Raw genomic sequence first — 23766 nt, 5'->3', positions numbered from 1 at the left:
ATCAGTTGGTTAGTTAGCTGGGTAACGATGGAAGCTGCCCCCAGGTAAGACTATTAGGTGTCGCCACTTCTCCGTTTGACCAACTGGTTTAAAATTGTATAAACTGTGTTCTTATAAAAGTCTAAAGCCAGTATTTTATTTCATAACACAGTTCCTAAAATCTAAGGACAAATTTCAAAGTGAAAAAAATTTTAAAGGATCTTATTTTTCCAGCATTACTTCTACCTTACGATCTACTCCCAAATATCGTTAAATGAACAGGTCTGCACAAAATGAGCATTTCTTAAAAGTCCTTAACTTTCACCACAACCAACTCGAGTCAACGTAAAGATCGCCCTGATGGTGTGGTCCCTAGAAACCTCAAAATGCGGATCGCGATGCACCAGAGTTTCAGATCCCCAAATTAAGCAAAGGAGTGGGTCGCAGGACCACGACCTCGGACTCTCTTCGTCGAATGCCCACTGCCTTCAGCGGGAGTCCAGAGGCGCCCACAACAACTAGTGCTGGTCCCCTCGCCCAAGTTCACCAGTTGTTTTTGAGAGCTCAGTGTCCCTCTAAAGTTCCTCTAAAGCCAGAGTCCGTCTCGGCGCGCAAGTGACCGAGAAGGGCATCGGGCACCCTGGGCAGGGGCGCAGCAGGCACTCGGGGGGCCGCAGGGGGCGAGCGCTCGCCGGCCTGGGCCCTGCCCACCCCCGGCGGCCTCACCCGGCCCAACCGCCCTGGCAGCTCGCAGTCGTCTGCTCTCAGTGCCCAGGGCGCCGGGATGGGCACGCGCGGTGACCGTGGGCGAGGGACCGTGCGCTGAGTCCCACGCCGCCCTGCAAACCCCACCGCAACTCCCGGCTGTTTCTTCTGCGGGGGACCGGGGTGTGCGGAGATCAACTAGAGCCATTAATTGTCCGCAGACGATAGCAACAAAACAAAACAAAGGCATTTCGGGCTAGAGAGAAAGCTCGAGAGAGCGACCGAGACATGTACCTGAGTGAGACAGATGGGAGAATACATCATGACTTCGCCTTAAAACGCACTTTCCCGGAGATGCCCAAGAAAATCTTCAAAAAGCAAGAATTTCATCTATTCATTTTACAGTCATCTGAGCCTCGCGATGCGATCAATCAGGACCGGGCTCTGCGCTGGATCACCGCAACTTCACAACAAACCCAGTCCTCCTTAAATAGCCAAAGATTCAAGTTCACTCGGCGTGCTAGATTTCCCGGGTTGAAATCCAATCTACACTTTTAACCCTCCTGCAGTCCGAGCGCGCTGGCCGTGCTCGCCGAGGCCGCCGCCGCCGCCGCCGCCGGTGTTGGCTGCTTTTCGCCCGGGTTTGGGGATTTGTTTTCTGTTTTGCAGTTGTTGTTGTTGTTGGGGGCTAGGGGGTGCACGAAGGTTCGGTGTGGGTTGGATTGGGGTAGTAGGTGGTGGTGAAATGCTTTTTTAAAAAAGGCGGGGAGGGGGGCGCAGGAGAGAGGGCGGGAGGGAGAGCGAGGAGAATGTGTCACCGCGCTGGGAAAGTTCAAGGTTACAGCCCGGAGCACTGCGGCAGGATCCCGGAGTGGTGATCGCAGGCGAAACTTTGCCGCGAGCCGACCATGTGTGTGCGCGAGGGGGAGCGTGAGCGAGTGCGCGCGGGTGGCGGGGCGCGCGCGGGAGAGGGCCTGGGTGGGGGCGGGGTGGGGTGGGGGAGCCTGGAGAGGCCGGGGTGAGGGAGGGGGCGCGAGCGCAGGTCTCCCGAGCGGAAGAAGCTCGCGGCGCGCGGTCCCCGGCTGCAGCCGCCCGCGCAGGCTCCTCCACGCCCGCCCGCCGGCCCGCCCGCCTCGCCCCGCGTCTGACCCGGCTGAGCGAGGAGGCTGCTGCTGCTGCCGCTGCCCAGAGCCCAGGGGGATCGGAACGCGCTCCTGAAAAATCCCAAACGATAAATCCCGCTCTCCCGTTCGGCTGCAAACTCCTCTCTTTTCTGCTCTGGGCTCTTTTTTCCCCTCCCTCTCTCGCTTTCTTTCGTTGCAAAACTTGGAAGTTGAAAAATTCACCGGTTCCACCCTCTGGACCCCGCTCGAGCTCTCTCCAAATCAGACTTAAGGATTGTTTTATTATTTAATTACACAATCATCGCTTTACTCCTCCTCCTGCAAACGCGCATTCCTTTTGCACCAGCCTCTCCACACCCCCCGCCCCCCACCTTCCTCCTCCTCCTCCACTAGCTTCTCTCTCTCTCTCTCTCTCTCTCTCTCTCTCTCTCTCTCTCTCTCTCTCTCTCCCTCCCCCCCCCCTCTCTCGTTTAAGGTCTCATTCCAGTTCAACAGAACCACTTTTTTTTTTCTCTTTTAATAGATTTTCTTTCGCCCTTTGGACGAATAAGTCCCGCACCCCACCACCACCATACGTACACACCCCCGAAAACCCGCCCTGGAAGAGCTATTTCGGTGCTCGCTGCGCACTCTTTAAGCCGCGGGAACCTCCAAGTGGAAGAAACACTGAGCCGGACTGGGCCCGAGAAAGGAACGAATGGAAAATTCCCTCACACCCTGGCCGCCCCGGGGCCCGGGCTGGGGCGCCGACTCTCGCACCCCGGGCGGGCGCGGTATGCCAAGCCCGCTGGCTAAAGGGAGGAGGGGGAGGTCGGGGAGGCGGGGGCCTGAGTGAACTTGGGCTCAAGTAGTTGGGGCGCGCCGGCATGGTTGGGGGCGGGGCCCTCGGGGGTCTCCCCAGCGCAGGCCCGCGCCCCCGAGCAGCTCCGCAGAAGCAGCGCGCCTCGCCGTGGTTTGCCGCCCTCCCTGGGGGGGTGCCTGGTGCACGTGGCCTCGCTCGGAGCGGGAGGACTGGTCCGAACTGCCGCCACCGCTGCCTCCAGCTCCCGCCTCCTCCTCCTCCTGCAACCCGCTCAGCACTCCTCCTGCAGCCCCTTTGGCTCTCTCCCAATCCCCACCTCCCCGCGGCCCGGGGCGCCGGCGGAAAGCGGCTCCCGCCCAGCTAGGGTGCAGGCAGGGCGGGGCCGCGGCGCACCCGGGGCTGCGGGGCGGCCGGGCGCGCGCACGCGCGCGAGCCGGGTGCGTGTGCCGCTACAAGCCCTGCAGAGGCGGCAGTGCCCGCCTTGCTCCCGCGCGGGGCCCTGCCCCCACCCCGCTCAGAGCGGCGGGCCCCGTGTGAATGAACTTGATTTCGGAGGTTTGGAGGCCGGCGGTTTGTCTTGCACTCTTTCTGCGCGCGCGCATACATACGCGCGCACACACACACACACTCACTCGCTCACTCACATACACACCCCACCCCCCACATTCCGGTTTTCGGCTCGGGGTGGGTGGGGAAGAGGTGGATGCAAAGGCTGGGCAGACAATGGGTAGAGGAAAAGTGAGTGCCAGGGGCTCCGTGTCTACCTAGCCCGGGGCTGCGAATGGGACCTGACAACCTAGCCCCGGGGCGGGGCCTCCCCCTCCTCCGGCTGTGTTCTGGGGCTGTTTCGAGGCTCTCCTCTGATTCTTCTTTCCTCTTTTCCCCGCTTCCCTTACCTCGATTTTTTTTCCCTCAACTTTCTCCTCTCTCAGTCTCTCCGGTTCCTGCCCACCGCCTCCTCCCCTTCACTCCCCACCCCCACAGCCGACCTGAAGGAACCAGTGACTTTTTCCATCACCAAGTGGGAGTTATCCACATCAAGCATTTCACAACGACACATCAAGAAAAGTAGGCAGGTTCAAGTCAACCATGAAATGGTCACTTTTTAACCCCGTCCTGTCCTCATTAGGGAAATGCTCAAACACAGTCCGTTTTCAAAGAGCGCTCTTAATGAGGCAAGCCTGCCAAGTCTACCAGCTGCAGCCCCCGTAAACCAAGAGCCCTAAGAAAAAAGGCGCTGGGGAAGGAGGGGGAGTTGAGGAGGCCGGGGAGCGGGGGGCGGGCATTGAATCTGGGAAGACAGGTAAAGTCGGGGAAATTTAGAGAACTCCCCCGGAGTTAACCCTGTAGGGTACACACCGCTGGAAGCGGCCGCCCTGTTCCTCTAGAGGCAAATCTTCTAATCAGAGCTCTGACAATGTTAATTTCTTTTGTGTGGGTCATTTCTTCTTTTTGAAAAGCCAGGATAAAGTTGACAGTCTTTATAGAGGAAAGAAATTAGGTGACAGTCTGGGTTAATCCAAATACTCATTACTCTCAGAAATTTTTAGGCGTTATCCTAGATTTAAAAAAAAAAAAAAAAGTCCACTAAGCATCACTTTGTATTTCACAATATACTGCATCCCTTTTCTCACCCTCTGACCGGAGTCTGAGGGGAAGGGGGCGGGGAAGCGCTACTGATCATACCAGCTTTAACTACTGGAGTTTCTCTTTGAACAAATATTCAATTTAATCGGAGTTAATTTACCATAAAAGACATTCCCCTTGGCACGAATGTACTCCTGTCCTTGAACACACCTCTTTGAATGCCTGGACTCTTACAGAAGCCATTATTTCGGGGTCTCTTTAAAAATCAAGAGCCCATCTCTCTCTTTCTCTCCCTCCCTCCCTTCTTCCCTCCCTCCTCACCACAACACCCCCAGTGAAATCCTGGCACCCTGAGAGTGCTCAGTTCAGCCAGAGATCCCAGAACCAGCCGCTGTCCCCTGGCAAGAGAGGCCCAGTGCTGAGCCCTAGGCAAGTGTCTGCAGAAAGCGCTTTCCCTCCTCCCTAACAAGTTTCCCTTACCAACAGAAAACCGCTTCCTTTTGCCACCAAAACTAGGTTGCATCCAAAAGTTTCTCACAAGCTTAAAGAAAAATGAGAAATTGTCAACTCTTACGCTGAAGAACCCACAAAAATGCAGCAGCGCCAGGGGTGAAGAAGCAGCAACAGACCCAGGTAAGACCCCAGAGAAGTGACGTCTGGGGCCTCCCAGGCCTATCACTGAGGGGTTCAAATCTCTCCATGTTTGTAGGGCACTTACACTTGGGGCAGAGTTGGGTGGGCATGGAGGATGCTTGGGAATCTGCGCTTTTGATTTGTTTCCAAGAAAAAGGAAAGAAAGGAATTATGGTGAGGTAGGGGGAGACTAAAGGGGAGGAAAGGATTAGCAACGGACGACGTCCGGAGTGGCTTTCTATGAGCAGGGTGCTAAGTTTATAGGGCTTTGACTGTCCCGTCAGGCCTTGGAGCCATGGACAGGATGGCTCACGCCCCTTACCCCTTTCCCCCAGAACACTGCTTCTTATGCAGCCAATGCCAAGATCACTGCAAGCTTCCCAAGATGAAATCTAAGAGAGTATTTTGTAAAGAGGGACTGATGGATTTGGGTGTAACATCTGCCTTCTCTCAGCACAGCACTTCACTATCTGTGGTTTGAAAAATACTGATCTTTTAAACCCCAGGTAGAAGAGTCAAGAGGAAGAAGTAGGAAAGTACATACAGTATTTTATCCACTTTCCCTTCTACCCAGCATTTCTTTGCCATGGTATCAAGAGTGGTTTTAAAGTATCTCTGAAAAACTTCTGATACTATCAAAGTGGGCCAAACACTTTTTATTGGTACTTACCTCTCAAACTCTTTCATCTCATTCTCTGTCTCACTGAGGGGGGTGGGGAACAGCCAATTTCCTTCACCCCAAAATCTGGCTGGAGGAACTAGAAAGAAGTGAAAGGCTTCTACAGCAACAACAAAATCTGATATTTTCTTAAAAACCTCTAGATCACCTATTCCCTGCCACCTTATAGGGAGAAAAGTGTTTCTTCTGACATATAGTTTATTAATTTCAAGAAGTGCTGGCGTGTCAGTGCTTCAGGTAACTGGATTTTTCAAAACTCAATTGTATATTTGAAACAGTAAGCGGTGTTATCCAATTGGAGCCTTTCACTGACCTCTAGAGATGAGCTTGACATCTCAAGTGTCTTCTAATATTGATTTTCTTTTAACCTTCTCCCTTCTAAAGAAACTCCGTGACAGGCTGTGAATCCTGAGCAGTTTAGGTAAAGGGAAAGCTTTCTTAGAGCTTAACAATGCTACAAGCTGTTATTTTCAATACACCCGATGCCTTTTTTTTTGTTTTTTTTTGTTTTTTTTTTAGTTCTTGCATGTGATTATAGAGGAGGCTCAACAATTCCACACACCCTGGATGCATGGCCAATATCAATATTTTAAAACTAAATACAAAAGAGGCAGATGACCTCCTGACCCCAGGAAACAGGCCTGTAAAACTACTAGTATTCACTGTACCATGCCCAGGGAACTTATCTTCTTCCAAATGAACCACAAAAATCATACATGTGTAGCCCAGAAAACACAGTGTTATATCCACAAGCAAAAACATCAAAAATCTATGCAAAAACGCATATATAAACAACTAACAAGTACTGAAATTGCCTGCACTTGATGGGAATTGCAAAATCCTGCCCAGCTTTCTCAGCCTTTAAACTGCTACTGTCAAATGAGGGTAGTAATTTTTCCCTACTAGAAAATTCACAACCGGTTAGTTCTCCCCCCCCCCCCCCCCCCATTGCCAGGGCTCTGCCTTTCTCTGAAATGAATAAATAACCGTGGACTTTTTTTCCATCCTCTGGGAGCTGTTTGGTGTCCCCTGGGGACAAAACTAAATGAGAAAAATGACGCTGTTAATAATGTCACTGCTGAAATGCCTGTACTTGACTGTTTAAAAAAAATACCATCCACTAAGTGTGCCTACATTTCGGGTACATTTACAGGCCACCCCTGAATCTGAACAGGGACTGGCCAGATTCCTCCACTAAGTTTAGCTGGTTTCTACTTCTGTACAGAAATGAGACTAGTTCATCAACCAAGTTTCCCAACTTCTGAAGCCATTTGCTTTCCGGGATTACAGAGTCAGCAGTTGCCCTGTAATTTTTGCACGATTTATTTGAAACTTTGAAAATCACAGTAATAATTGCCTTGTTTCGCTTACAATGCTTCAAAAGTTACATGCACTTTCACACACAGTCCTCTTTACTGATCCTGAGAGGGTTATAGTTATTGTCCTTTCTCAAAATAGCTAAACTTTAAAGTAAAACTATACTGTCATTTTACTTCTATGTGTAAAGTGGCTTTTGTTACCCACCTACTCATGCCTTTGTGACATGAAAACAGATCGGTTTTAAAGAGCTGTTTAGAAAGCTTTATCCCAAAGGTCCCAGTAGTTTTGTATATTCTGGATTAAGTATAGAAAGTGCATGACAAACCAGCTAAAACTTTCTGCACCCTTTTCTTTAATTGTTTCCTTGAAAACTGCCACTCCTTTTCAAAATTGAAACAATACATAATAGGACTGTGCATTTTAACTTTCAAAATAAAATATAGAAAACAACTACATAATTACCGAAACAGAAAACATTGGACCTATACAAAATATGTGTTCAGGTAAACTTTGTCTCTAAAATATATCTGAAAAAATTTTACAACACTCAGTAAATTAATAAATTCCAAAGCAATCATAGTGTCAAGCTGTGTGATGTCACAAACTCTGATAGCAAAGTTACAGATGTTCATGACATCACATTCACTCATAATTATGCTGCTACTCAGTCTGACCATCTTAAAATTAAATGGATGCCTATGTCTGCTAGAGAATAAAAGGAATTTATTTTGGACATCAAACAATGAAACTGTCACCATTTATTGTATGAAACACTCAGATAATCAATTTCCTATTAAAACAGCTTTCAACAATACTCAGCTTTAAAATTCATCAGGGCCAGTAAAAACCTTTTCCCAGTGCACAAGAATGCAGTCCCAACCACGGACAGTAATTATCCTTCTAATACTTTTATTGCCCAAGCACTTTTTCCTGCGCTCCCCATCACTTAGGCAGGAATCTGCAGTATATTGTATCAGTGAGCTGGAGTGCTTGACCTTTGCCCACATATGATTTAATAGGGACTTTTCAGCGCTGGAGCTTTCTCCATCTCTCATACCATTAAATGAAAACATCAAACCTCAAATGTAAAACTGGAAACCACAACGTTTTGTGTTTCACAACTCTTTGCAGTTTTTACTTAGGCTGCTTAAAGGTCGGCTTCTTCGCCTCACAGTGCTCTCCCCCGTACAGTAAGTGTACTCAAAAGTCACACTAATTCTGATTTTGATTAAATCTTGAACTCCCCAGTAAGATACACACATGCATCCTGCTTATTTACATGTGCATTCTTTTCTAACCACATCAGCATGCGTGTATGACTTTCTGGATTTATTCCATTTTAGGGCTGATTTAAATGTCTGTTCAAGTATGGGTTCAAAAGTTAACTTTTTCCTGCCCGTTGGAAAGTTAAGATTACAAAGGATGGTGCTATAAGATCCCTTCAAAGAAAGTTAGAGTTAATCTTGTATGTTTTGGCGCCTTTTCCCTGCCAGCTACTGTACTTGGAGGTGGGGGGTGGGGGACTGGAGATATTGTCTGTTTCCTCTCAAGTTCAGTGGCAGTTCTTCTAACCCAAGGAGAAGATAGCCATGTTCACAGCACTAATAATAATTCCAATCACGCCACTTCGGCATCTTGTGTCAAAGTCGAAACTGGCTTCCCCGCCCCCTTCAACCTGAAAGCTGCCAAGTCCTCACACACTCCGCATTCAACCACAACTTAATGGATGGGATATTGTGCATTAAAATGTGTCCCAGACATACTGGCAAAGAGAGGACAAGGGAAAAGGGAGACAGAGACACACACACACACACATATACACACACACACAAACTTAGGCCAAGAGGAAAAAATCCTAGAGCAAAAAGAGCAGAGCAGGAACAAAAAAAAAAACATTTACAGGAGCGGGAAGAAATCCATCATAATCTTTTTTTTTTTTTTTTTTTTTAAGGGGAGAGGGAGTGGAAGGAGAGCTAACAATTCTATCCTGCAACTTCAAGGAGGAAGAGGTGGGGGTAACTAGGGAATGAATATTGATTTTTAAAACTCCAATACACCAATCAGAGCTAAATAAGTATACTTTTAAATAAGAATATGTAACAAAGCTGTGCATATTCGCTTTAAAGGGAAGGGGGGAAAAATGCTCCAAAAAGAGAGACTGGGCTACAAGGTACAGCTGAAGTTATCATTTGTACAGGAATTTTTCCGATCATGGGGGGGATGGTTAGGAGGGAGTAGGGAGATGAAGCAGGAAAAATGCTACATTTCATACTATTTTGGACTCACAGTGTTATCCACTGATTCTTGCCATAAAAGTGTGACATATGCAATAAAGTTGCCAAAGCTTTAAAAAAAAAAAAAAAGTTGCATTAGGGCTCGAAATCCAACACTATAGCTCAACCTGCAAAGCAGAAATGACATTTAGGTTAAACAGTCTCTTTACAATATACAAACAGGAAAAAAAATTTGTGTCTGGGTGGAATGGGGTGCAAGGGACAAACAAGACAAACAAATAAAACCCATCATTTCAAAGCCACATACCACCACATGGTATTGCATTAAAGAGATCTTGAATCTGTAAAAGAACCCTGGGCTGCTGACTTCACATGTCTCAGGTACAGATTTTGTGGATTTTCTCAAGGGTTGTTTTAAAGTCTTTTTTTGTGTTTAGCTATTTAAAAAACAAAACAAAAACACCTCAATCCAGGCGTAGTCTTTTACCTTTGATTTTAATTATTATCTCTGCAAGGCCACAATTCTTGGCCCAAGAAGAAAAGGCGGTAAAAGTCAAGTCTAAAAGCCGGCAGCCTCTCAGTCTGTCTGGATATTTAGTTTTGCTTCCTCTCACTTGTAGAAGACTGTTTTTCGAAGTTGACTTGAAAGCCGTCGAGAGAGAGAAGGAGAGAGAGAGAGAGACTGTGTGTGTGTTTGGTGGATTTGGGTTTTTATTGTTGTTTTAGCAGGGCTGCTCTTTGAGGGTGGCTGCTGCCTCCCCACCCCGGCCCGGGCTCCGGGCGTGCGGAGCAGACGCGCCCGTGGGGCCGCGCGCTCGCTCTTTCCCCGCTCTGGAAATGGCTTGGTCCACGGAGGGACAACCCCGAAACCGCCAGCCACCCGAGCACCCTTTCCGCGCCCAGCCCGCGCTCTGCTGCCACCGCCTCCCAGCTTTCTCTTTCTCAGGCCCGCCGCTCGCCCAGCCCGCCCCGCCCCGGCCGGCTAGGCGCGCGGGAAGAGCGGCTCGTCGCTTCCGCCTGGCGGCGGGAAGGAAACCGAAAGGAGGAGCCGGGGGCGGGCGCGCGGCGATGCATATTCATCAGGGCGCCCGCAGCGGCGGAGGCGGGAGCGGGTCCGAGTGGGTGTGGCGGGCTGCGCGGCGCGGGGCCCCTCGCGAGTGGCGGCTCCGCTCTTTGTGCTGCCCGGGCGGGGCTGGAGCGCTGCGAGGGCGGGCGAGGAGGGCGGCGCCGCCTGTCTGCGGGGCCGCCGGGCTTCGCGCGCCTTTGTGCTCCCGCGCTCGGGGGCCTCCCCGCGGGCGTGTGCGAGAGGAGAGCTGGGCAGAGCCGCCGCGCGAAACTCAGGACCAAATAATAATAACGAGACCGGGATGGGTGTTCTTGCCTCCTCGCCGCCACGGTGCTCGGTCCCCTTCGCCAGGCCACGTTTGTTTCGATGTACAAGGAGTTCCACAATGTTCCTCACTACGTAGCGTTATCATTAAAGCAAAACAACCGGGAGGGCACTTTGAACTTCTATTTATAGGCATTCAGGCGAACGTCAATTCGGGGGTAGGTGGAAATTATCAGCACCAAAGAAATATGTAACCCCTGGGTCGCCAAGAGTAAACATTCTAGGTGGGGTGGGTAGTGGGTTAATGTTCCTAAAGCGTTTGTGATTAATATTTTTTAAATTAAATATATGTAAGTTTTTTGCTTCGTTTTCAAGTATTCCAGTTATTTGTGTTTTAAGCATCTGTAGTGTGGTAAAATAATGCTTAACGGTTAAACTAAGTTGTTATGTGATTCTGATTTAAAACTTAAGTATGAATCGTAAAAAATATAACACTCGTCCTAAATTTACTTAGGACTAACCCACATGTGTTTAGAAAAGATTTTATTACAGAGGTCCTGACTAATTATGTAATTGCACAACAGACAACAATAGCTTCATATATCCTCTAAAAACACTCTTCAATTATGTGATTACCAGTGGGACCAGAATAGCTCCCAAAGAACTGTTCTTATCTCTCTACTAAATGTGAGCCTGTCAGTATTTTAATCCCAATTATATTGACCCTCAAAGTCCAAAAGAACTTAGACAACAATGTTCAGGTTCTTTGTCCCTACAGTACACATTATAAAACAAGACATTTTGGCCTCATTACCTAAAAAGTTGTTTTCTCCTCAGACACGTATACATGCACATGTGGCTGTATGTGAACAGTATTCATATCTAGTTTCAATGATAATAAGTAGAAAACTAAACATCAGATTGACCCAATGGGACTTTAGAAAATGCAACACTTGAAAATGGGTTATTACCAGTTCTCGGTTTTCCCTTCAGGAAAAAAGTAACACAGTGTATACCTATATGGCTTTGAAAAGGGAGATGAAGGATACACACACATACATATGCATCTCCACACTTGGCTATAACTGCCCAAGGAAAATTAATTTTTAACGTCTATCTTGTTCCAAGTTAGGTAATTTTAACCACTCAGTGTAGCTATAATTCAGTCTACCCAGGCAGTCAATTCAAGTGGGTAACAAACAGATCTGTTTCCATTCTAGGATTTCCTAATAGTAGTTTCATGGTTAAGTAAATCACATTTAGCACTGAGACACCAAATGTAAAATGCAAAAATTCAGTGTGGCTCAATTAAAATAAATGATTTAGGGTAGTGAAGGGTGTGTTTATATGGGCAACTTTATCAAATTTTAAAACTTTTATAATGTGCCTCAGAAAGCTTCTCTCTTGTAATTATTTGAAGCCCATTGAAAAGTTACCAATCCTTCCCAATGTCTATTTCATATAAAGAAGAAATGACATGACAGATAGAATCCAGTTTTCTTTAGGAACTATCCTAAGACACCAAATGGGAAAAGGCACAGGAAAGGGGAAAGGGAAGGTTTTTTCTGTGCTTCTGGTGATGACTTGGATGAATCTAGATTTAGTGTCACCTGTCAGAGGATTTCTTCCTAAGCATATTATTTCATAATAGAATTGTATGTCATGTTCAGCCTTTCATAGGTTATCTTTTTTACTTTCATGTCATTTGTTTCTTTTGACATGCGAAGATTAGGAGAGTACTTATTCCTATACCAATCACTCCTTTGTCTGTCAAATATGTACACGTTATGCTTAAGTGATACAGAAGGTTTATAAAATAAGGATACTAATTTTCAATCATGTCCTGTAGAAATCAGTCTCCCTAATGTCACCTCAGCGTATTGTTGCTCCTAAGTCTTTTAATTGGCTAACCACCACGGTCTTCTAATCTACAACATTGGTTGACTTTCCAGTTCTCATATTTTTCGATGTAAATATGTAGAAATTAGAGAGTGTTTTAAAGTAGATGCTTCTCTTTAAATTAAAATTATCTTGGTTAAAAGCCTTCCTAGAATATACTTAAGGCCCAACATCTTTTTAATATTAATCTTTTTATAAATTATAACTAATTATTCATTAAAAATAAAGACTAATGTTACTGAGGCATTTTGGCCCTCTGACACATCTGAAGTGATTCCAGTGGAAAAGCTTCTTTTTTTTTTCTGCCTTTATTTACAGGCACAATTCATTCCTTAGAACTTAGAAGAAGATTCCCCAGTACACTGAAACTTTAGATTTGCTGGTTTTTCCTAAAGTCAATTAACTGGTAATGCAGTTTCTGTATGTTTTTTTCAAATTAAGAATTTTTAGTGTAGAAAAAACATCTGCGTGTGTTTATCTTTGAGAATAATCACTATATAATTATTTCTAAAAGGCATGCATTATTACAATGCTTTATGTCATAATTGAAGTAATTTCTCTACCCCATCTAAACCAGTAATTTTCAGTCATTACCCCAAAGGTGTTTATTTTATCTTCTCTATTTCTCAAAAATAGAGGAAGTGTGTTTTTATTTCTATCATTTTTTATTATTAAAGGGTACTCACTCATTTATTAGATTATTACATTTAGTCCATTTTTATACAAGTAGTTGTGCATATTTAATGTATATAATAAAGGTAATGAAATAGTCATGACCCCATACTAAGTGAAACACATACCCTCTTTTTAAATAATGGAATAATTTTTTAGAATTAAAAAAATACGTAATGTAAACATCTATATTTCATATTGCCTCCGTAAAATAATTTCGGTTATTTCTTAATTATTTAAAAAATATTTAGAGAGGCTTAAATTAGGACATTTTGTAAAGTGCCAGCTTTTGGCATCTTGCTGGAGTTCCATAATTGAGAGCTCTCTCCAATGGGTATCTAGTATATTGTTGTGTAAGAGGGATACTCAAGTATAAATAACAATGTCTGGTAACTTTTTATTTTTCATTAGTTATAGCAGTCTTTAGCTGTAATCCATGATACCGCTTGTTTAGACATTGATTGTGAAAATAAACTGTTTTTGCCACAAGACATAGTCGCTCACCATATAGAATTAGATCTATAGAAAAGACTTTCAAGAGATCACCAGATAAGCCCTTGCAATGCAGTCAAAACTCTACACTGCCCAAGACAGACACACCAGGTCACTTTCTGACCATTGAGGGTCTGGATACAAAAATAAATATACATCCGCCATGTTCCTTCTTTCACTAACTGCATGCTGCACCTGTGCACACATATATCTGATGACATCTGCTAACATCATAAATCTCAAGTGGTTTGTGGTGTCATCAAAAATCTGAGATGGTGGTATGGCTCACAGCCTCACCAACCCCAGGCTATGGTCTTGTTAAATTTCACAGGCTAAGTAGAGACAGACTCAGACTCATTCTGAACATGAACCAGAGGTTTTCAAGAGCAGGTTAAGGTGGTTTACCAGAAGGAAAGAAAAAAAAAAAAAAAAAAAAAAGCCTCTAGTAATGACTCAACATGTGAAAAATCTGCCCTCTGATTCAATGGTAATAAATCAAGAACGTCTTTCAAGGTCAGAAAAAATCATTTTTATCTCAACTGTTATGAATTCTCAGTTTGTGTTAATTTCTCAACATTTTGTAACCTACTTATAGTAAGACTTACTTTAAAAAAAAAACTATGAGCAATCAACTCTTCATAACTTGCTTACACATTTATATAACTTTAGAATTTCAGCCTTCTAAATGCTCATAAAAAGAAAACAATAAATTTAAATGAATTTAGGCTGTAATGATGATTACATTGAGCAAAGAAAAAGCAAATGTTTTCTCAAAATTTTTCAGGATACTTTGTGCCATATGTAAGGTTTCTGAAACAACGGAATCATGGAGGTATTTTTTTTTAACCATTTTCAAAAAAAAAAAAACAGAAGCATCTGGTAATCCAGAAATCAGTGAGGCAACAGGATATAAGAAAGCGCTAGACAGTCTACTGATCCTTCGATATAGTCCTGGCAAAGGACCATCCTGCCTTTTGCTCAGTGGGCCATTTTCAACAAGAAAGTGAAAGTCAAGTCCCCTGCATCCACATCCTGTGGCCAATTGTCCTCAGTGTCAAAGATTCGTCTTGGCATATCTACAACACAGTGGTATCATTTCACGTTGCCCACTACTAAAGAAAATCAATAACTACATTTTGTGGCTTTATTCCGTAATTAAGAAAGCCTAGGTCAAGTCTAGGGAATAGAGGGATATTGCAACCTTTGTACAGATATGCATCACATGCTCAGCATAGGTCCTCACCTGGGGCTGGATGCTACTCTGCAAGGATGGATAAAGTTTTGAGAATTTTTGCATTTATGATAAAAATGCCTTCCATTCCTGTGTGCTAATATTCTTTTAGAAAAGATTAACTGTCCCATGGGCTATCTTGAAAACTTCAAATAAACACACTAAATAACAAGCTTTGGTTTTCTGCTGACTTTACGGGTGGTTGATGTGGATTTGTAAGAATGAAAACAGTACTAATAGAAAGCAAAGGAAAATGTAAATCGAGACAGCATGTTAGGTACCCTTTCCCCTCCACTACCCAGTAAAAGCAAAAGCAAACCAAACCCTGTCTAATACATTCAGAAGCTAAACCAACAAAGTTGGGAAACTTTTGATACCAGTGTTCTTCATGATGTGGGAAGTGTTTTTATAAACAAAGGGGGAAGAAAAGAGCGACGGTGTTGGGTGGGAAATTTCAGGCACATAGAGTTTACTCATGTGCACTAATACTGCCTGCTTTTAACAAATTACTGTTTAAGGATGTTTGACAAGCAAATGCATAGGTTGGGACAGAAATACAACTTTCAGAGTTCCCATCTTGGCTCAGTGGTTAATGAATCCGACTAGGACCCAAGGGGTTGCGGGTTTGATCCCTGGTCTTGCTCAGGGGGTTAAGGATCTGGCGTTGCCGTGAGCTGTGGTGTAGGTCGCAGACATGGCTTGGATCTGGTGTTGCTGTGGCTCTGGCGTAGGCCGGCAGCTATAGCTCTGATTGAACCCCTAGCCTGGGAACCTCCATATGCCATGGATGCAGCCCTAGGAAAAAAAAAAAAAAGAGAGAGAGAGAGAAGAAACATAAGTTTCAAGAACATACCTAATATCATTCTCCTTTTTTGACTCTGTGTCCAGTACCATTCTGAGCTGGCCTTAATATTTCTCTCATTATTTTTTTTTGATATGCAAAGAAATGAAAAGCAGAGATACTTTAAGTGAACAACAGTTAAGAAAATACAAACAACATCCATGTACAGTCCTATCACTAAAAATTTATTTTGTTTGCATATATTCGAATCTAATATTTGCTTTCAAGCACATACACTATTTGCATGGTTATAATCTTACGGTGGATATAATTTTGTTTTGTAATTTTCCTAGTATCATTAAAGGGGCCTCCTGGCTTTTAATAAGCACTCCGTGTATGCACGTTTCTTTCAGAGTGTGTGGGGGGACGTGGGGCACTAGGCACCAGTATGACAACCTTCCAAGAACTGCCTTGACCACAACCTCCTTTACAGACTGAAATGTCCCAGATTAGCCACCGCCATCTTTTAGCTCCAGGTCATAATTAACATTTGATGTTTATGAGCCAGACACCTGAACCCCTCCTCAAATCTTGGCCCCACTCACAGTGACTCCTGTTCTTTCCTTAAAAGCAAAATATAACAGAGTTCCTGTCATGGCACAGTGGAAACGGATCCAACTGGTATACAAGAGGATGCAGGTTCAACACCTGGTCTCATTCAGTGGGTCAGGATCTGGCGTTGCCATGATCTGTGGTGTAGGTTGCAGATGTGGCTGGGATCCTGTGTTGCTGTGGGCTGTGGCATAAGCTGGCAGCGTAGCACCGATTTGACCCCTAACCTGGGAACCTCCATATGCCATGAGTGTGGCTCTAAAATAATAATAATAATAATAACAATTCAAGCTAGGGAAGCTGATCACTTTATGAAAATAATATCCAATCTACTGTTGTTGGTAAAGGAACTACTTAATTTAAAAGTTAAAAACTTTATGACATTCCTATCAGACCTACCTTCTCATAGAACACTTGATGTACCAATACCCTAGCAAACAGTCACTGTTTTAGAAAATATAAAACTGCATCTGTACAGAGACTATATTTTCAGCATTAAACCAGGACACACAGTGCAACCAGGAACCTTTTTTTAAAGAAATGAATTTAAGATTTTGAAAAGTTTTACAAAACTTTTATTTTTAAAAAATAAATCATTGTTCGCTATGGCTTAATAAATGGGCTTTATGGAAATTAATTGAAAAAAAGGAGACCACGTCAGAATGCTTGATCTCTATATCTATGTGGGTAGTTCTTAGAAATGTGCCTAAAAAGTCAGATTTGATGACAGTAAGTGCCATGTTGTCATTGCCATTAAGCGTCCCATGCAGTTTTCACTTGCCTGCAGTGCTTTGTCCTTCAGACAGGACACCTCCTCTCGAGGTCTTGCTCCCAAATGGAGAAGCACCAGAGAACACACAGACAACCACATGGAGTCAACACAGTAAATAATTGAGAACTCGTGCATCAGGTGTCTGTGGAGTCTAGAGTTACTCTCTTGGCGGGCGTGGAAGAGGTCCATATCCTTCAGGCTCCAGGCTCATTCACAGAAGTGGTCTTAATGGCTCTTATTCTGGTCAAAGTGCCATCTTAGTTGAGCAGCCTGGACCCTCTACTCAGCAATAAGGATGCCAGACCCTCTGTGCCCAGTTTCCCTTTCCTGTGGTCCAGATACGCACATTTCTTCTGGAGCATTTTATTTTTTTGAGGGGGGATGTGCAGCATATGGAAGTCCCCAGGCCAGGGATCGAATCTGAGTCACGGTGATACCTACCAGAAAGCTGCAGCCAGATTCTTTGCCCACTGCCCTGGGCTGGGGATCACAGAGGCAACACCTGTAACCCCCTGTGTCACAGCAGGAACTCCTCTTCAGGAGCATTAAAAACAACTATCAACAAATTGCATCTACTTCTTTGCCGTGATCAAAGGCAGCACCTTAATTAAGCAAGGCACCCCCTGGGGGAATAGTTTTCCCCAACCTTAGGTTAAAATGAGTGTCATGACAAGTGATAATAATTACCACATTCTGAGTTCTTACTATGGCTCTGCTCTCTGCTCAGTGTGTCACATATATTAACTCAGCTCTTTTAAAGATGTGGATCCAGAGGCACAGAGAGGTTAGGTTACCAATGGAAGGTCATGGTGCTCCTAATCTTTGTCTTTCTAATGCCAAAGCCTGTGGCCCCAACAGAGCTGTACACGTAGCAAGGACACAGGTCAAGGCCATAACCATTTAGGTGAGTGTGGCCCTATCATAGGAGTTGCCTTGGGAGGCTTTACAAGTATTCCTTAAAGCAATTTTATCACTCTTCCTTTGAAATTGCGTTTAGAACCCCAGGCACATTCTTTTAAAATATTATCAATGGAACAGATCTTCTTCCTTTGAATGTGGATTTGAGTTTTGGATATAGCCATGATTCATTCAATATCCCATGGTGATTAGAAAACTTATCAAGCTGGGTAAACCAGTTTGGGTCGAAACAAGGCATGACAGAATATAACAAGATGATTTTCATCTTCCAGCATGTTCTAAAGGTAGTGGAATAGAGGCTTTGGACTTAGAGGCACCCAGGTTTTGGGTTCAAATGCTGGCTTACCCACCCCAAAGCTATGTGATTCTGGGCAAAACATGTAATAATTCTTAGCTAAGTTTTCCTCACCTTCAAAAAGAGCATAAGAAAATAATACCTGCATTAGTGTTGTTGTTTGAGGATTAAAAATATATATATTCTGTGTCAAGATATGTAGGAAGGTGTCTGAAATTTGGTCCTTTCTCAATAAATATTTCCTGAATCTATCAGATCATTATTTGTCTTTGTCCTCATTCTTCAAATGTGGTGAGAGATGATAAGAGTTAACGTGGTTTGTGACAATGACCAGACCCCAGCACCACTCTGAGTGCCATGGGGCCTGGCATATAGCATTTATTCTCAATTAAACTTGAAAAATCAGGAATTCCCTTGCTGGCTCAAGAGTAACAAACCCAAATAGTATCCATGAGGATACAGGTTTGATCCCTGGCCCTGCTCAGTAGGTTAAGGACCTGGCATTGCCATGACCTATGGCATAGGTCACAGACAAGGCATTGCTGAGGCTGGGGCTGGGGCCAGCAGCTGCAGCCCTGATTTCCTAGTCTGGGAACCTCCATATGCCACAGGTATGGCTCTAAAAAGACAAAAAAAGAAAGAAAAGAAAAATCAAGAGCAATGTCCCTAGTTCCCTAACACTAAAGATTTAAGTGTTAGGATGAATTTAAAGGAGGCGATAATGTGGGCTCAAGTTTCTGGAAGGCCACTTCCACCTTAAGTTTACTCCCAGATGCTCTCTAGAAAGGTAGGAAATTTAATAGCATCTTGAGCAAGTGCCCCTTCCTATACATTTATGGAGTGTCTGCCCTATAGCAGGTCCTGGCTCAAGGTGGGACACGGGACACTGTTTTTGTCCTCAGGATGAGTGGCCAAAAGGCTGGTTTAGTGGCATAGAAAGGTGCTACTCAAATGATAAGAATTGAGAACACCTCAGAACCCATCAACACACACCATGTCACTCATCCCTTGAGTAAGATGATGTAACTCTTTAGGCAACAAATAAGCACCAACTATGTCCAGGAGACAGAGTGTGAACAAACCAAATAATTTTCTAGCATAGAGGAAAGAGACCTGGAGTGGGGAAGGGGCAGAGCTAACAAAGAGACAGAGTCTTTGTGGTAGTGTTCTGAACTCCTATGCCTGCTAGGCTTCCCTGTGAGGTCACATGGATGGTCTAGACAATTCTGGAAACCTTGAATGGAGATGTTTATTAAAAGAAGGAAAAAGAAGGGTGCAACTCTTTTCGCTGTATAGAGTCAATCAAGGGCATCTAGTGAGGATGGGGGATGGGAGCAGCCTCTGAGGGCTGTGGAGCTTTGGTCCCTAATCTAGAACCATCCTGGGCTCTCTTTTGCAGTATCTTGCAAGCCTGAATACTCAAGGACAGCATTTTCCATTTCAAGCTAACTTATGTTCATTTTCACATTTTTAACACTTATTAAACATTTTAACACAATTTTCTTAACCATCCTATAAGAACAGGTACAGTATGGTTTCCATTTTACGAATGAGAAAATTAGGGTACATAAGAGTAAATCACATTCCCAAGGTCAATACCTTCCAAGTTTCAGAGGTAGGATTTGAATTTAGGCAGTCTGGTTCCAGACCCTTGGCTCTTAACCACCATCCCTTTTTTTTTTTTTTTTTTTTTTTTTTTCTTAATAGCTACACCCTACAACATATGCAAGTTTCCAGACTAGGGGTTGAATTGGAGCTGTAGCCGCCAGCCTACACCACAACCACTGCAACATGGGATCTGAGCCACATCTGCAACTTACATCACAGCTCATAGCCATGTCAGATCCTTAACCCACTTAGCAAGGCCAGGGATTGAAGCTGTGTCCTCATGGATACTAGTCAGATTCGTTTCTGCTGAGCCACAACGGGAATTCCTTAACCATCCATTTTATGCAAAAATTTTCCTCTCCCCTGCATATATCTCCCCCCAGTAGTGGGGCTTTTGGCCTCACTTTAAAATCTCTCCTCTTTCCCTATGGGACTCATTCTAGGCCCCACGACTTCTTGACAGGAGACCATGACTGTGGGCAACTTTAGCACAACTACAGAGTGACTTTAAAGGCCCATCAAGACTTAGTCATGAAGGAATAAAGAGGCATTTTAGCAGCCTTGTCTTCGTTCTTTGGATTCCTAAAGGGAGAAACCTAGGTGACTACCTCCCTGTGTCTCTTCCTGGCTTTAAAAAATAGGCTGTTGTCTAGTTATGCAATGGAATATTATATAGCAATGAAAAGAGCAGACTTATCTACAACAGGCATTTAGAAAAGTGCACATCATAAATATATAGCTTGAGGAATAACCCATGTCACCACTATCCATATTAAGAAATGGAAAATCACTGACAATCCAGAAACCACATCCTGTTCTCTGCCAATTACTACCCTCCACTGTCCTTCCCACAGATAACCACCATCCTGACTAAAAATACAAAATTGTATTGTCTGTGTTTGAACTTTGTATAAATGGAAGCATATGATATTTACTCTTTTACATCTGAACAATTTTGTTCAACATTTCATGTGAGAATCCTTCCTGCTGCTGCTGCAAAAAAGCTGTTTTTATTTTCAACATTGCAGTATGGAATTCTGTACACAACACAATTTATCTGTTGTATACCTGACAACCACTGGGTTGTTTCCAGTTTGGAGCCAATACAAATAAAGGGAATATAAGTATTCTTCTACATGTTTTCTAGTGTATATATGTATGCATTCTTTTGGGCATAAACTTAGGAGAATTCCTGGGTTATAAAGTACCCTATGATAAATTTTAGTAGGCAATGCCAAATAAACTTTCAAAGTGATTGTTCTCCTATTAGTAGTGTATGAGAGATTTAGTTGTTTCACATTTTCAACAACACTGTGTATAGTTGGTTTTTTCATTTCTGGAGTACAGTAATCTCAGTGTGGTTTAATTTGCATTTTCCGGTTGGCTAATGAGATTAAGCTTCTTTTCATCTGTTTACTGGCTATTTAGATATCCTCTTTTGTCTGTTCAAACATTGTACTCATTTTCAGTTGCACTCTTTTTTTTCTTTTCCTTACTGATCGTAGGAGTTCTTTACACACTCTGGATATGAGAACTTTGTCTCTTCTGTTGCAGATTTCTCTTCCCACTTTGTGATTTGCAATTTTGCTTAGGCAATGTTCTAATATTTTTGTGTTTTTAAAACAGTTTATTAAGGAATAAGTGCCATACAATAAACTGAACATATTTGAAGTATACAATTTGATGAGTTTTAACATATGTATAAACTCATAAAACTATACTGCAATTAAGGCAGGAACCATTTCAACCACATTCAAGGGGTTTTCTGTACTTCCTGGTAATCCCTCTTTTCTGCTTCCCAATCCCAGTAAGGATTGATTTTCTTCTGTCATTATAACTTGATTGGTATGTCCTAGAACTTTATGTAAATAAAATCACTCAGCTTGTACTCTTTTTTTATCTGGCTTCTTTCATTCAGTGTATTTGGACATTTATTCATGTGGTTACATATATCAATAGTTCATCTTTTTTATTACTGGGTGGTGTCCTCTTGTATGTTATATTACAATTTAACCATCATCTGTTGATGGGCAATTAGACTGTTTCAGTTTGGAGCTGTTACAAATAAAGCTGCTATTTGGGTACTACTCTTGGAATGGACATAGACTTTAATTTCTCTTAGGTAAATACCTAGGAATGAAATTTCCCCACATAGGGTGGGTATCTGTTTAAAGGGTTAACTTTTTAAAGAATTGTCAAACTGTTATCCACAGTATCTGTACCATTTACAATTCCACCAGTAATGTGTGAGAGTTCCAGTTCCTCCACATCCTTACCAATTTAATATGATCAAGTCTTTTATTTTAAGCCATTCTGATATATATGTAATATGGTCCATTATCATTTTAACATTAGTTTCTCTAGTGACTAATTGTGTTGAGCATCTTTTCACGTGTGCATTAGCCATCCTTATATCTTCTTTGGTAAAATGTTCAAATTTTTTTGCCCATTTAAAAAATTGAGCTGTTGTTTTTCTTATTGTTATTAAAGTTTTTGGTTGTTGTTGGTGGTGTTTTTGTTTGTTTGTTTGTTTGTTTGTATATTGTGGATACAAGTCCTTTATCATATATTTGATTTGCAATACTTTCTCCCAGGCTGTAGGTTTTCTTTGCAGTTTTTTTGTTGGGGGTGGGTGGGAGGCATAACTGTGACATATGGAAGTTCCTAGACTAGGGGTCAAATTGAAACTGAAGCTGCTGGTCTATGCGACAACCTCAGCAATGCCAGATCCTAGGCACATTTCAACCTATGGTGCAGCTTGCAGCAATGCTGGATTATTAATCCACTAAGCAAGGACAGGGATGGAACCTGCATCCTCATGCATACTATGTTGGGTTATTAACCTGCTGAGCTACAATGGGAAACTCTGTCTCTTAACTGTGTCTGTTGAAGAGTGGGATGTTAAGATGGTGAGGAAGTCAAAATTATGGATCCTTCTTTTTGTTTCATATCTAAGACATTTTGCCTAATCCAAAATCACAGAGAATTTTCTATTTACTTTAGAATTTTTATAATTTTATGCTTTACGTTGAGGTCCATTTTGAAGTAGATGTTATATATTGTGTAGGGTATGGATTGAAATTAATTTTTTCCCATATGAATATCCAATTGTGTCAGTACTATTTATTGAAAATACCATCTTTTCTCCACTGAATTGCCTTTTATATCTGTTGAAAGCCATATATGTGTGGGTCTATTTTCTGGACTCTCTATTCTATTTCATTGATCTATTTGTCTCTTTTGATGCCAATTACACCCTGGCTTAGTTAATATAGCAAAATCAAGTAGTGTTAATTCTCTAAATTTGTTCTTTTTAATATTGTCTTTTGATGAACTCTTCTGGTATTTTGTTTGTTTTTTCACAAGTTTTCTCCAAGAAATCTTAAATCTGCTCATACAGACACTTTCCCTACTTGAGCTGGAAAAAACACCTGTGGATTTTAATTTCTTCATTCCATTAAGCTTAAATGATATTTTTATTCAAAGATCTTTCATGAAAATGCCTGAACCCAAAAGGGCCTGTGGTTGTGGTGATATTGGGCCAAAACATCAACTACTGTGAAGGTAACTGAGAGCCAGGTAAGACTCTGACCTTTCTGGAAAGAGACTCTACAGACTGACGTCCTCAAGGTAGGAAAGCCCAGGTGGAAAGTGATCAGGAAAGGCACCTCAAGCCATAGGAATTCCTACAGATGTCCATGCATTATGCCAGCTGTTTTGCACATCTTGTTTTATCTAAGATCCTTGTAATTTCACTTCTAGGAATATGCTCCAGTACAGGGTCAGTGAACCTTTTCTGTAAAGGACCAGATGTTTCAGGTGGGGCCAATTTCTCGGGCTTAGACCAAGACATTCATTCACATAGTACTACATACTTAGAAAAGTTATGTGCTTGGTTTCATGCTCTGCTGTCCCCTTGTTGAAACTCTTGATAGCTTTTGTCTTTAAATGAGGCCCTGAATTTTCGCTTTATACTAAACATTCTCTTGCCAATCCAGATTGTAGGCTCTGTGGGCCATACAAGTCTCTGACACACCTACTCTCTCTCTGTCCATGTTAGAGGAAAGCAGCCAGAGATGATATGTCCAGAGTG

General features: G+C 43.2%; 1 protein-coding gene and 1 long non-coding RNA gene across 11 annotated transcripts in view; one reads left to right on the top strand and one right to left on the bottom strand.

Annotated features, from left to right (window-relative positions):
- The window catches only part of NFIB (nuclear factor I B), a 245365-nt gene extending 243288 nt beyond the window's left edge, over positions 1–2077 (bottom strand). For all 9 annotated transcript variants that reach the window (XR_014821501.1, XR_014821502.1, XM_021063676.2 and 6 more), the window contains exon 1: positions 979–2077. Coding sequence is in view for 7 of the 9 variants with exons in the window: in XM_021063676.2 (XP_020919335.1) it covers positions 979–1008 (30 nt within the window). In the remaining 2 variants the exon portion in view is untranslated. The remainder of the gene's footprint in view (positions 1–978) is intronic.
- A 2472-nt stretch (positions 2078–4549) lies between these two features.
- The window catches only part of LOC100514506 (uncharacterized), a 39408-nt gene continuing 20191 nt past the window's right edge, over positions 4550–23766 (top strand). The window contains exons 1-2 of one of the 2 annotated variants that reach the window (XR_014821521.1): positions 4550–4626; positions 4714–4830. This is a non-coding gene — a long non-coding RNA (uncharacterized LOC100514506). The other variant, XR_002335940.2, reaches the window with a different exon arrangement.

The sequence above is a fragment of the Sus scrofa genome, chromosome 1 (assembly GCF_054392235.1).
Source record: "Sus scrofa isolate SSC_HxYL_T2T_F1_AM1 chromosome 1, Sscrofa_HxYL_maternal_Yorkshire_Landrace_v2.0, whole genome shotgun sequence".
NCBI classification, from domain to species: Eukaryota; Metazoa; Chordata; class Mammalia; order Artiodactyla; family Suidae; genus Sus; species Sus scrofa.
This window is presented reverse-complemented; position numbering and strand designations above follow the sequence as displayed.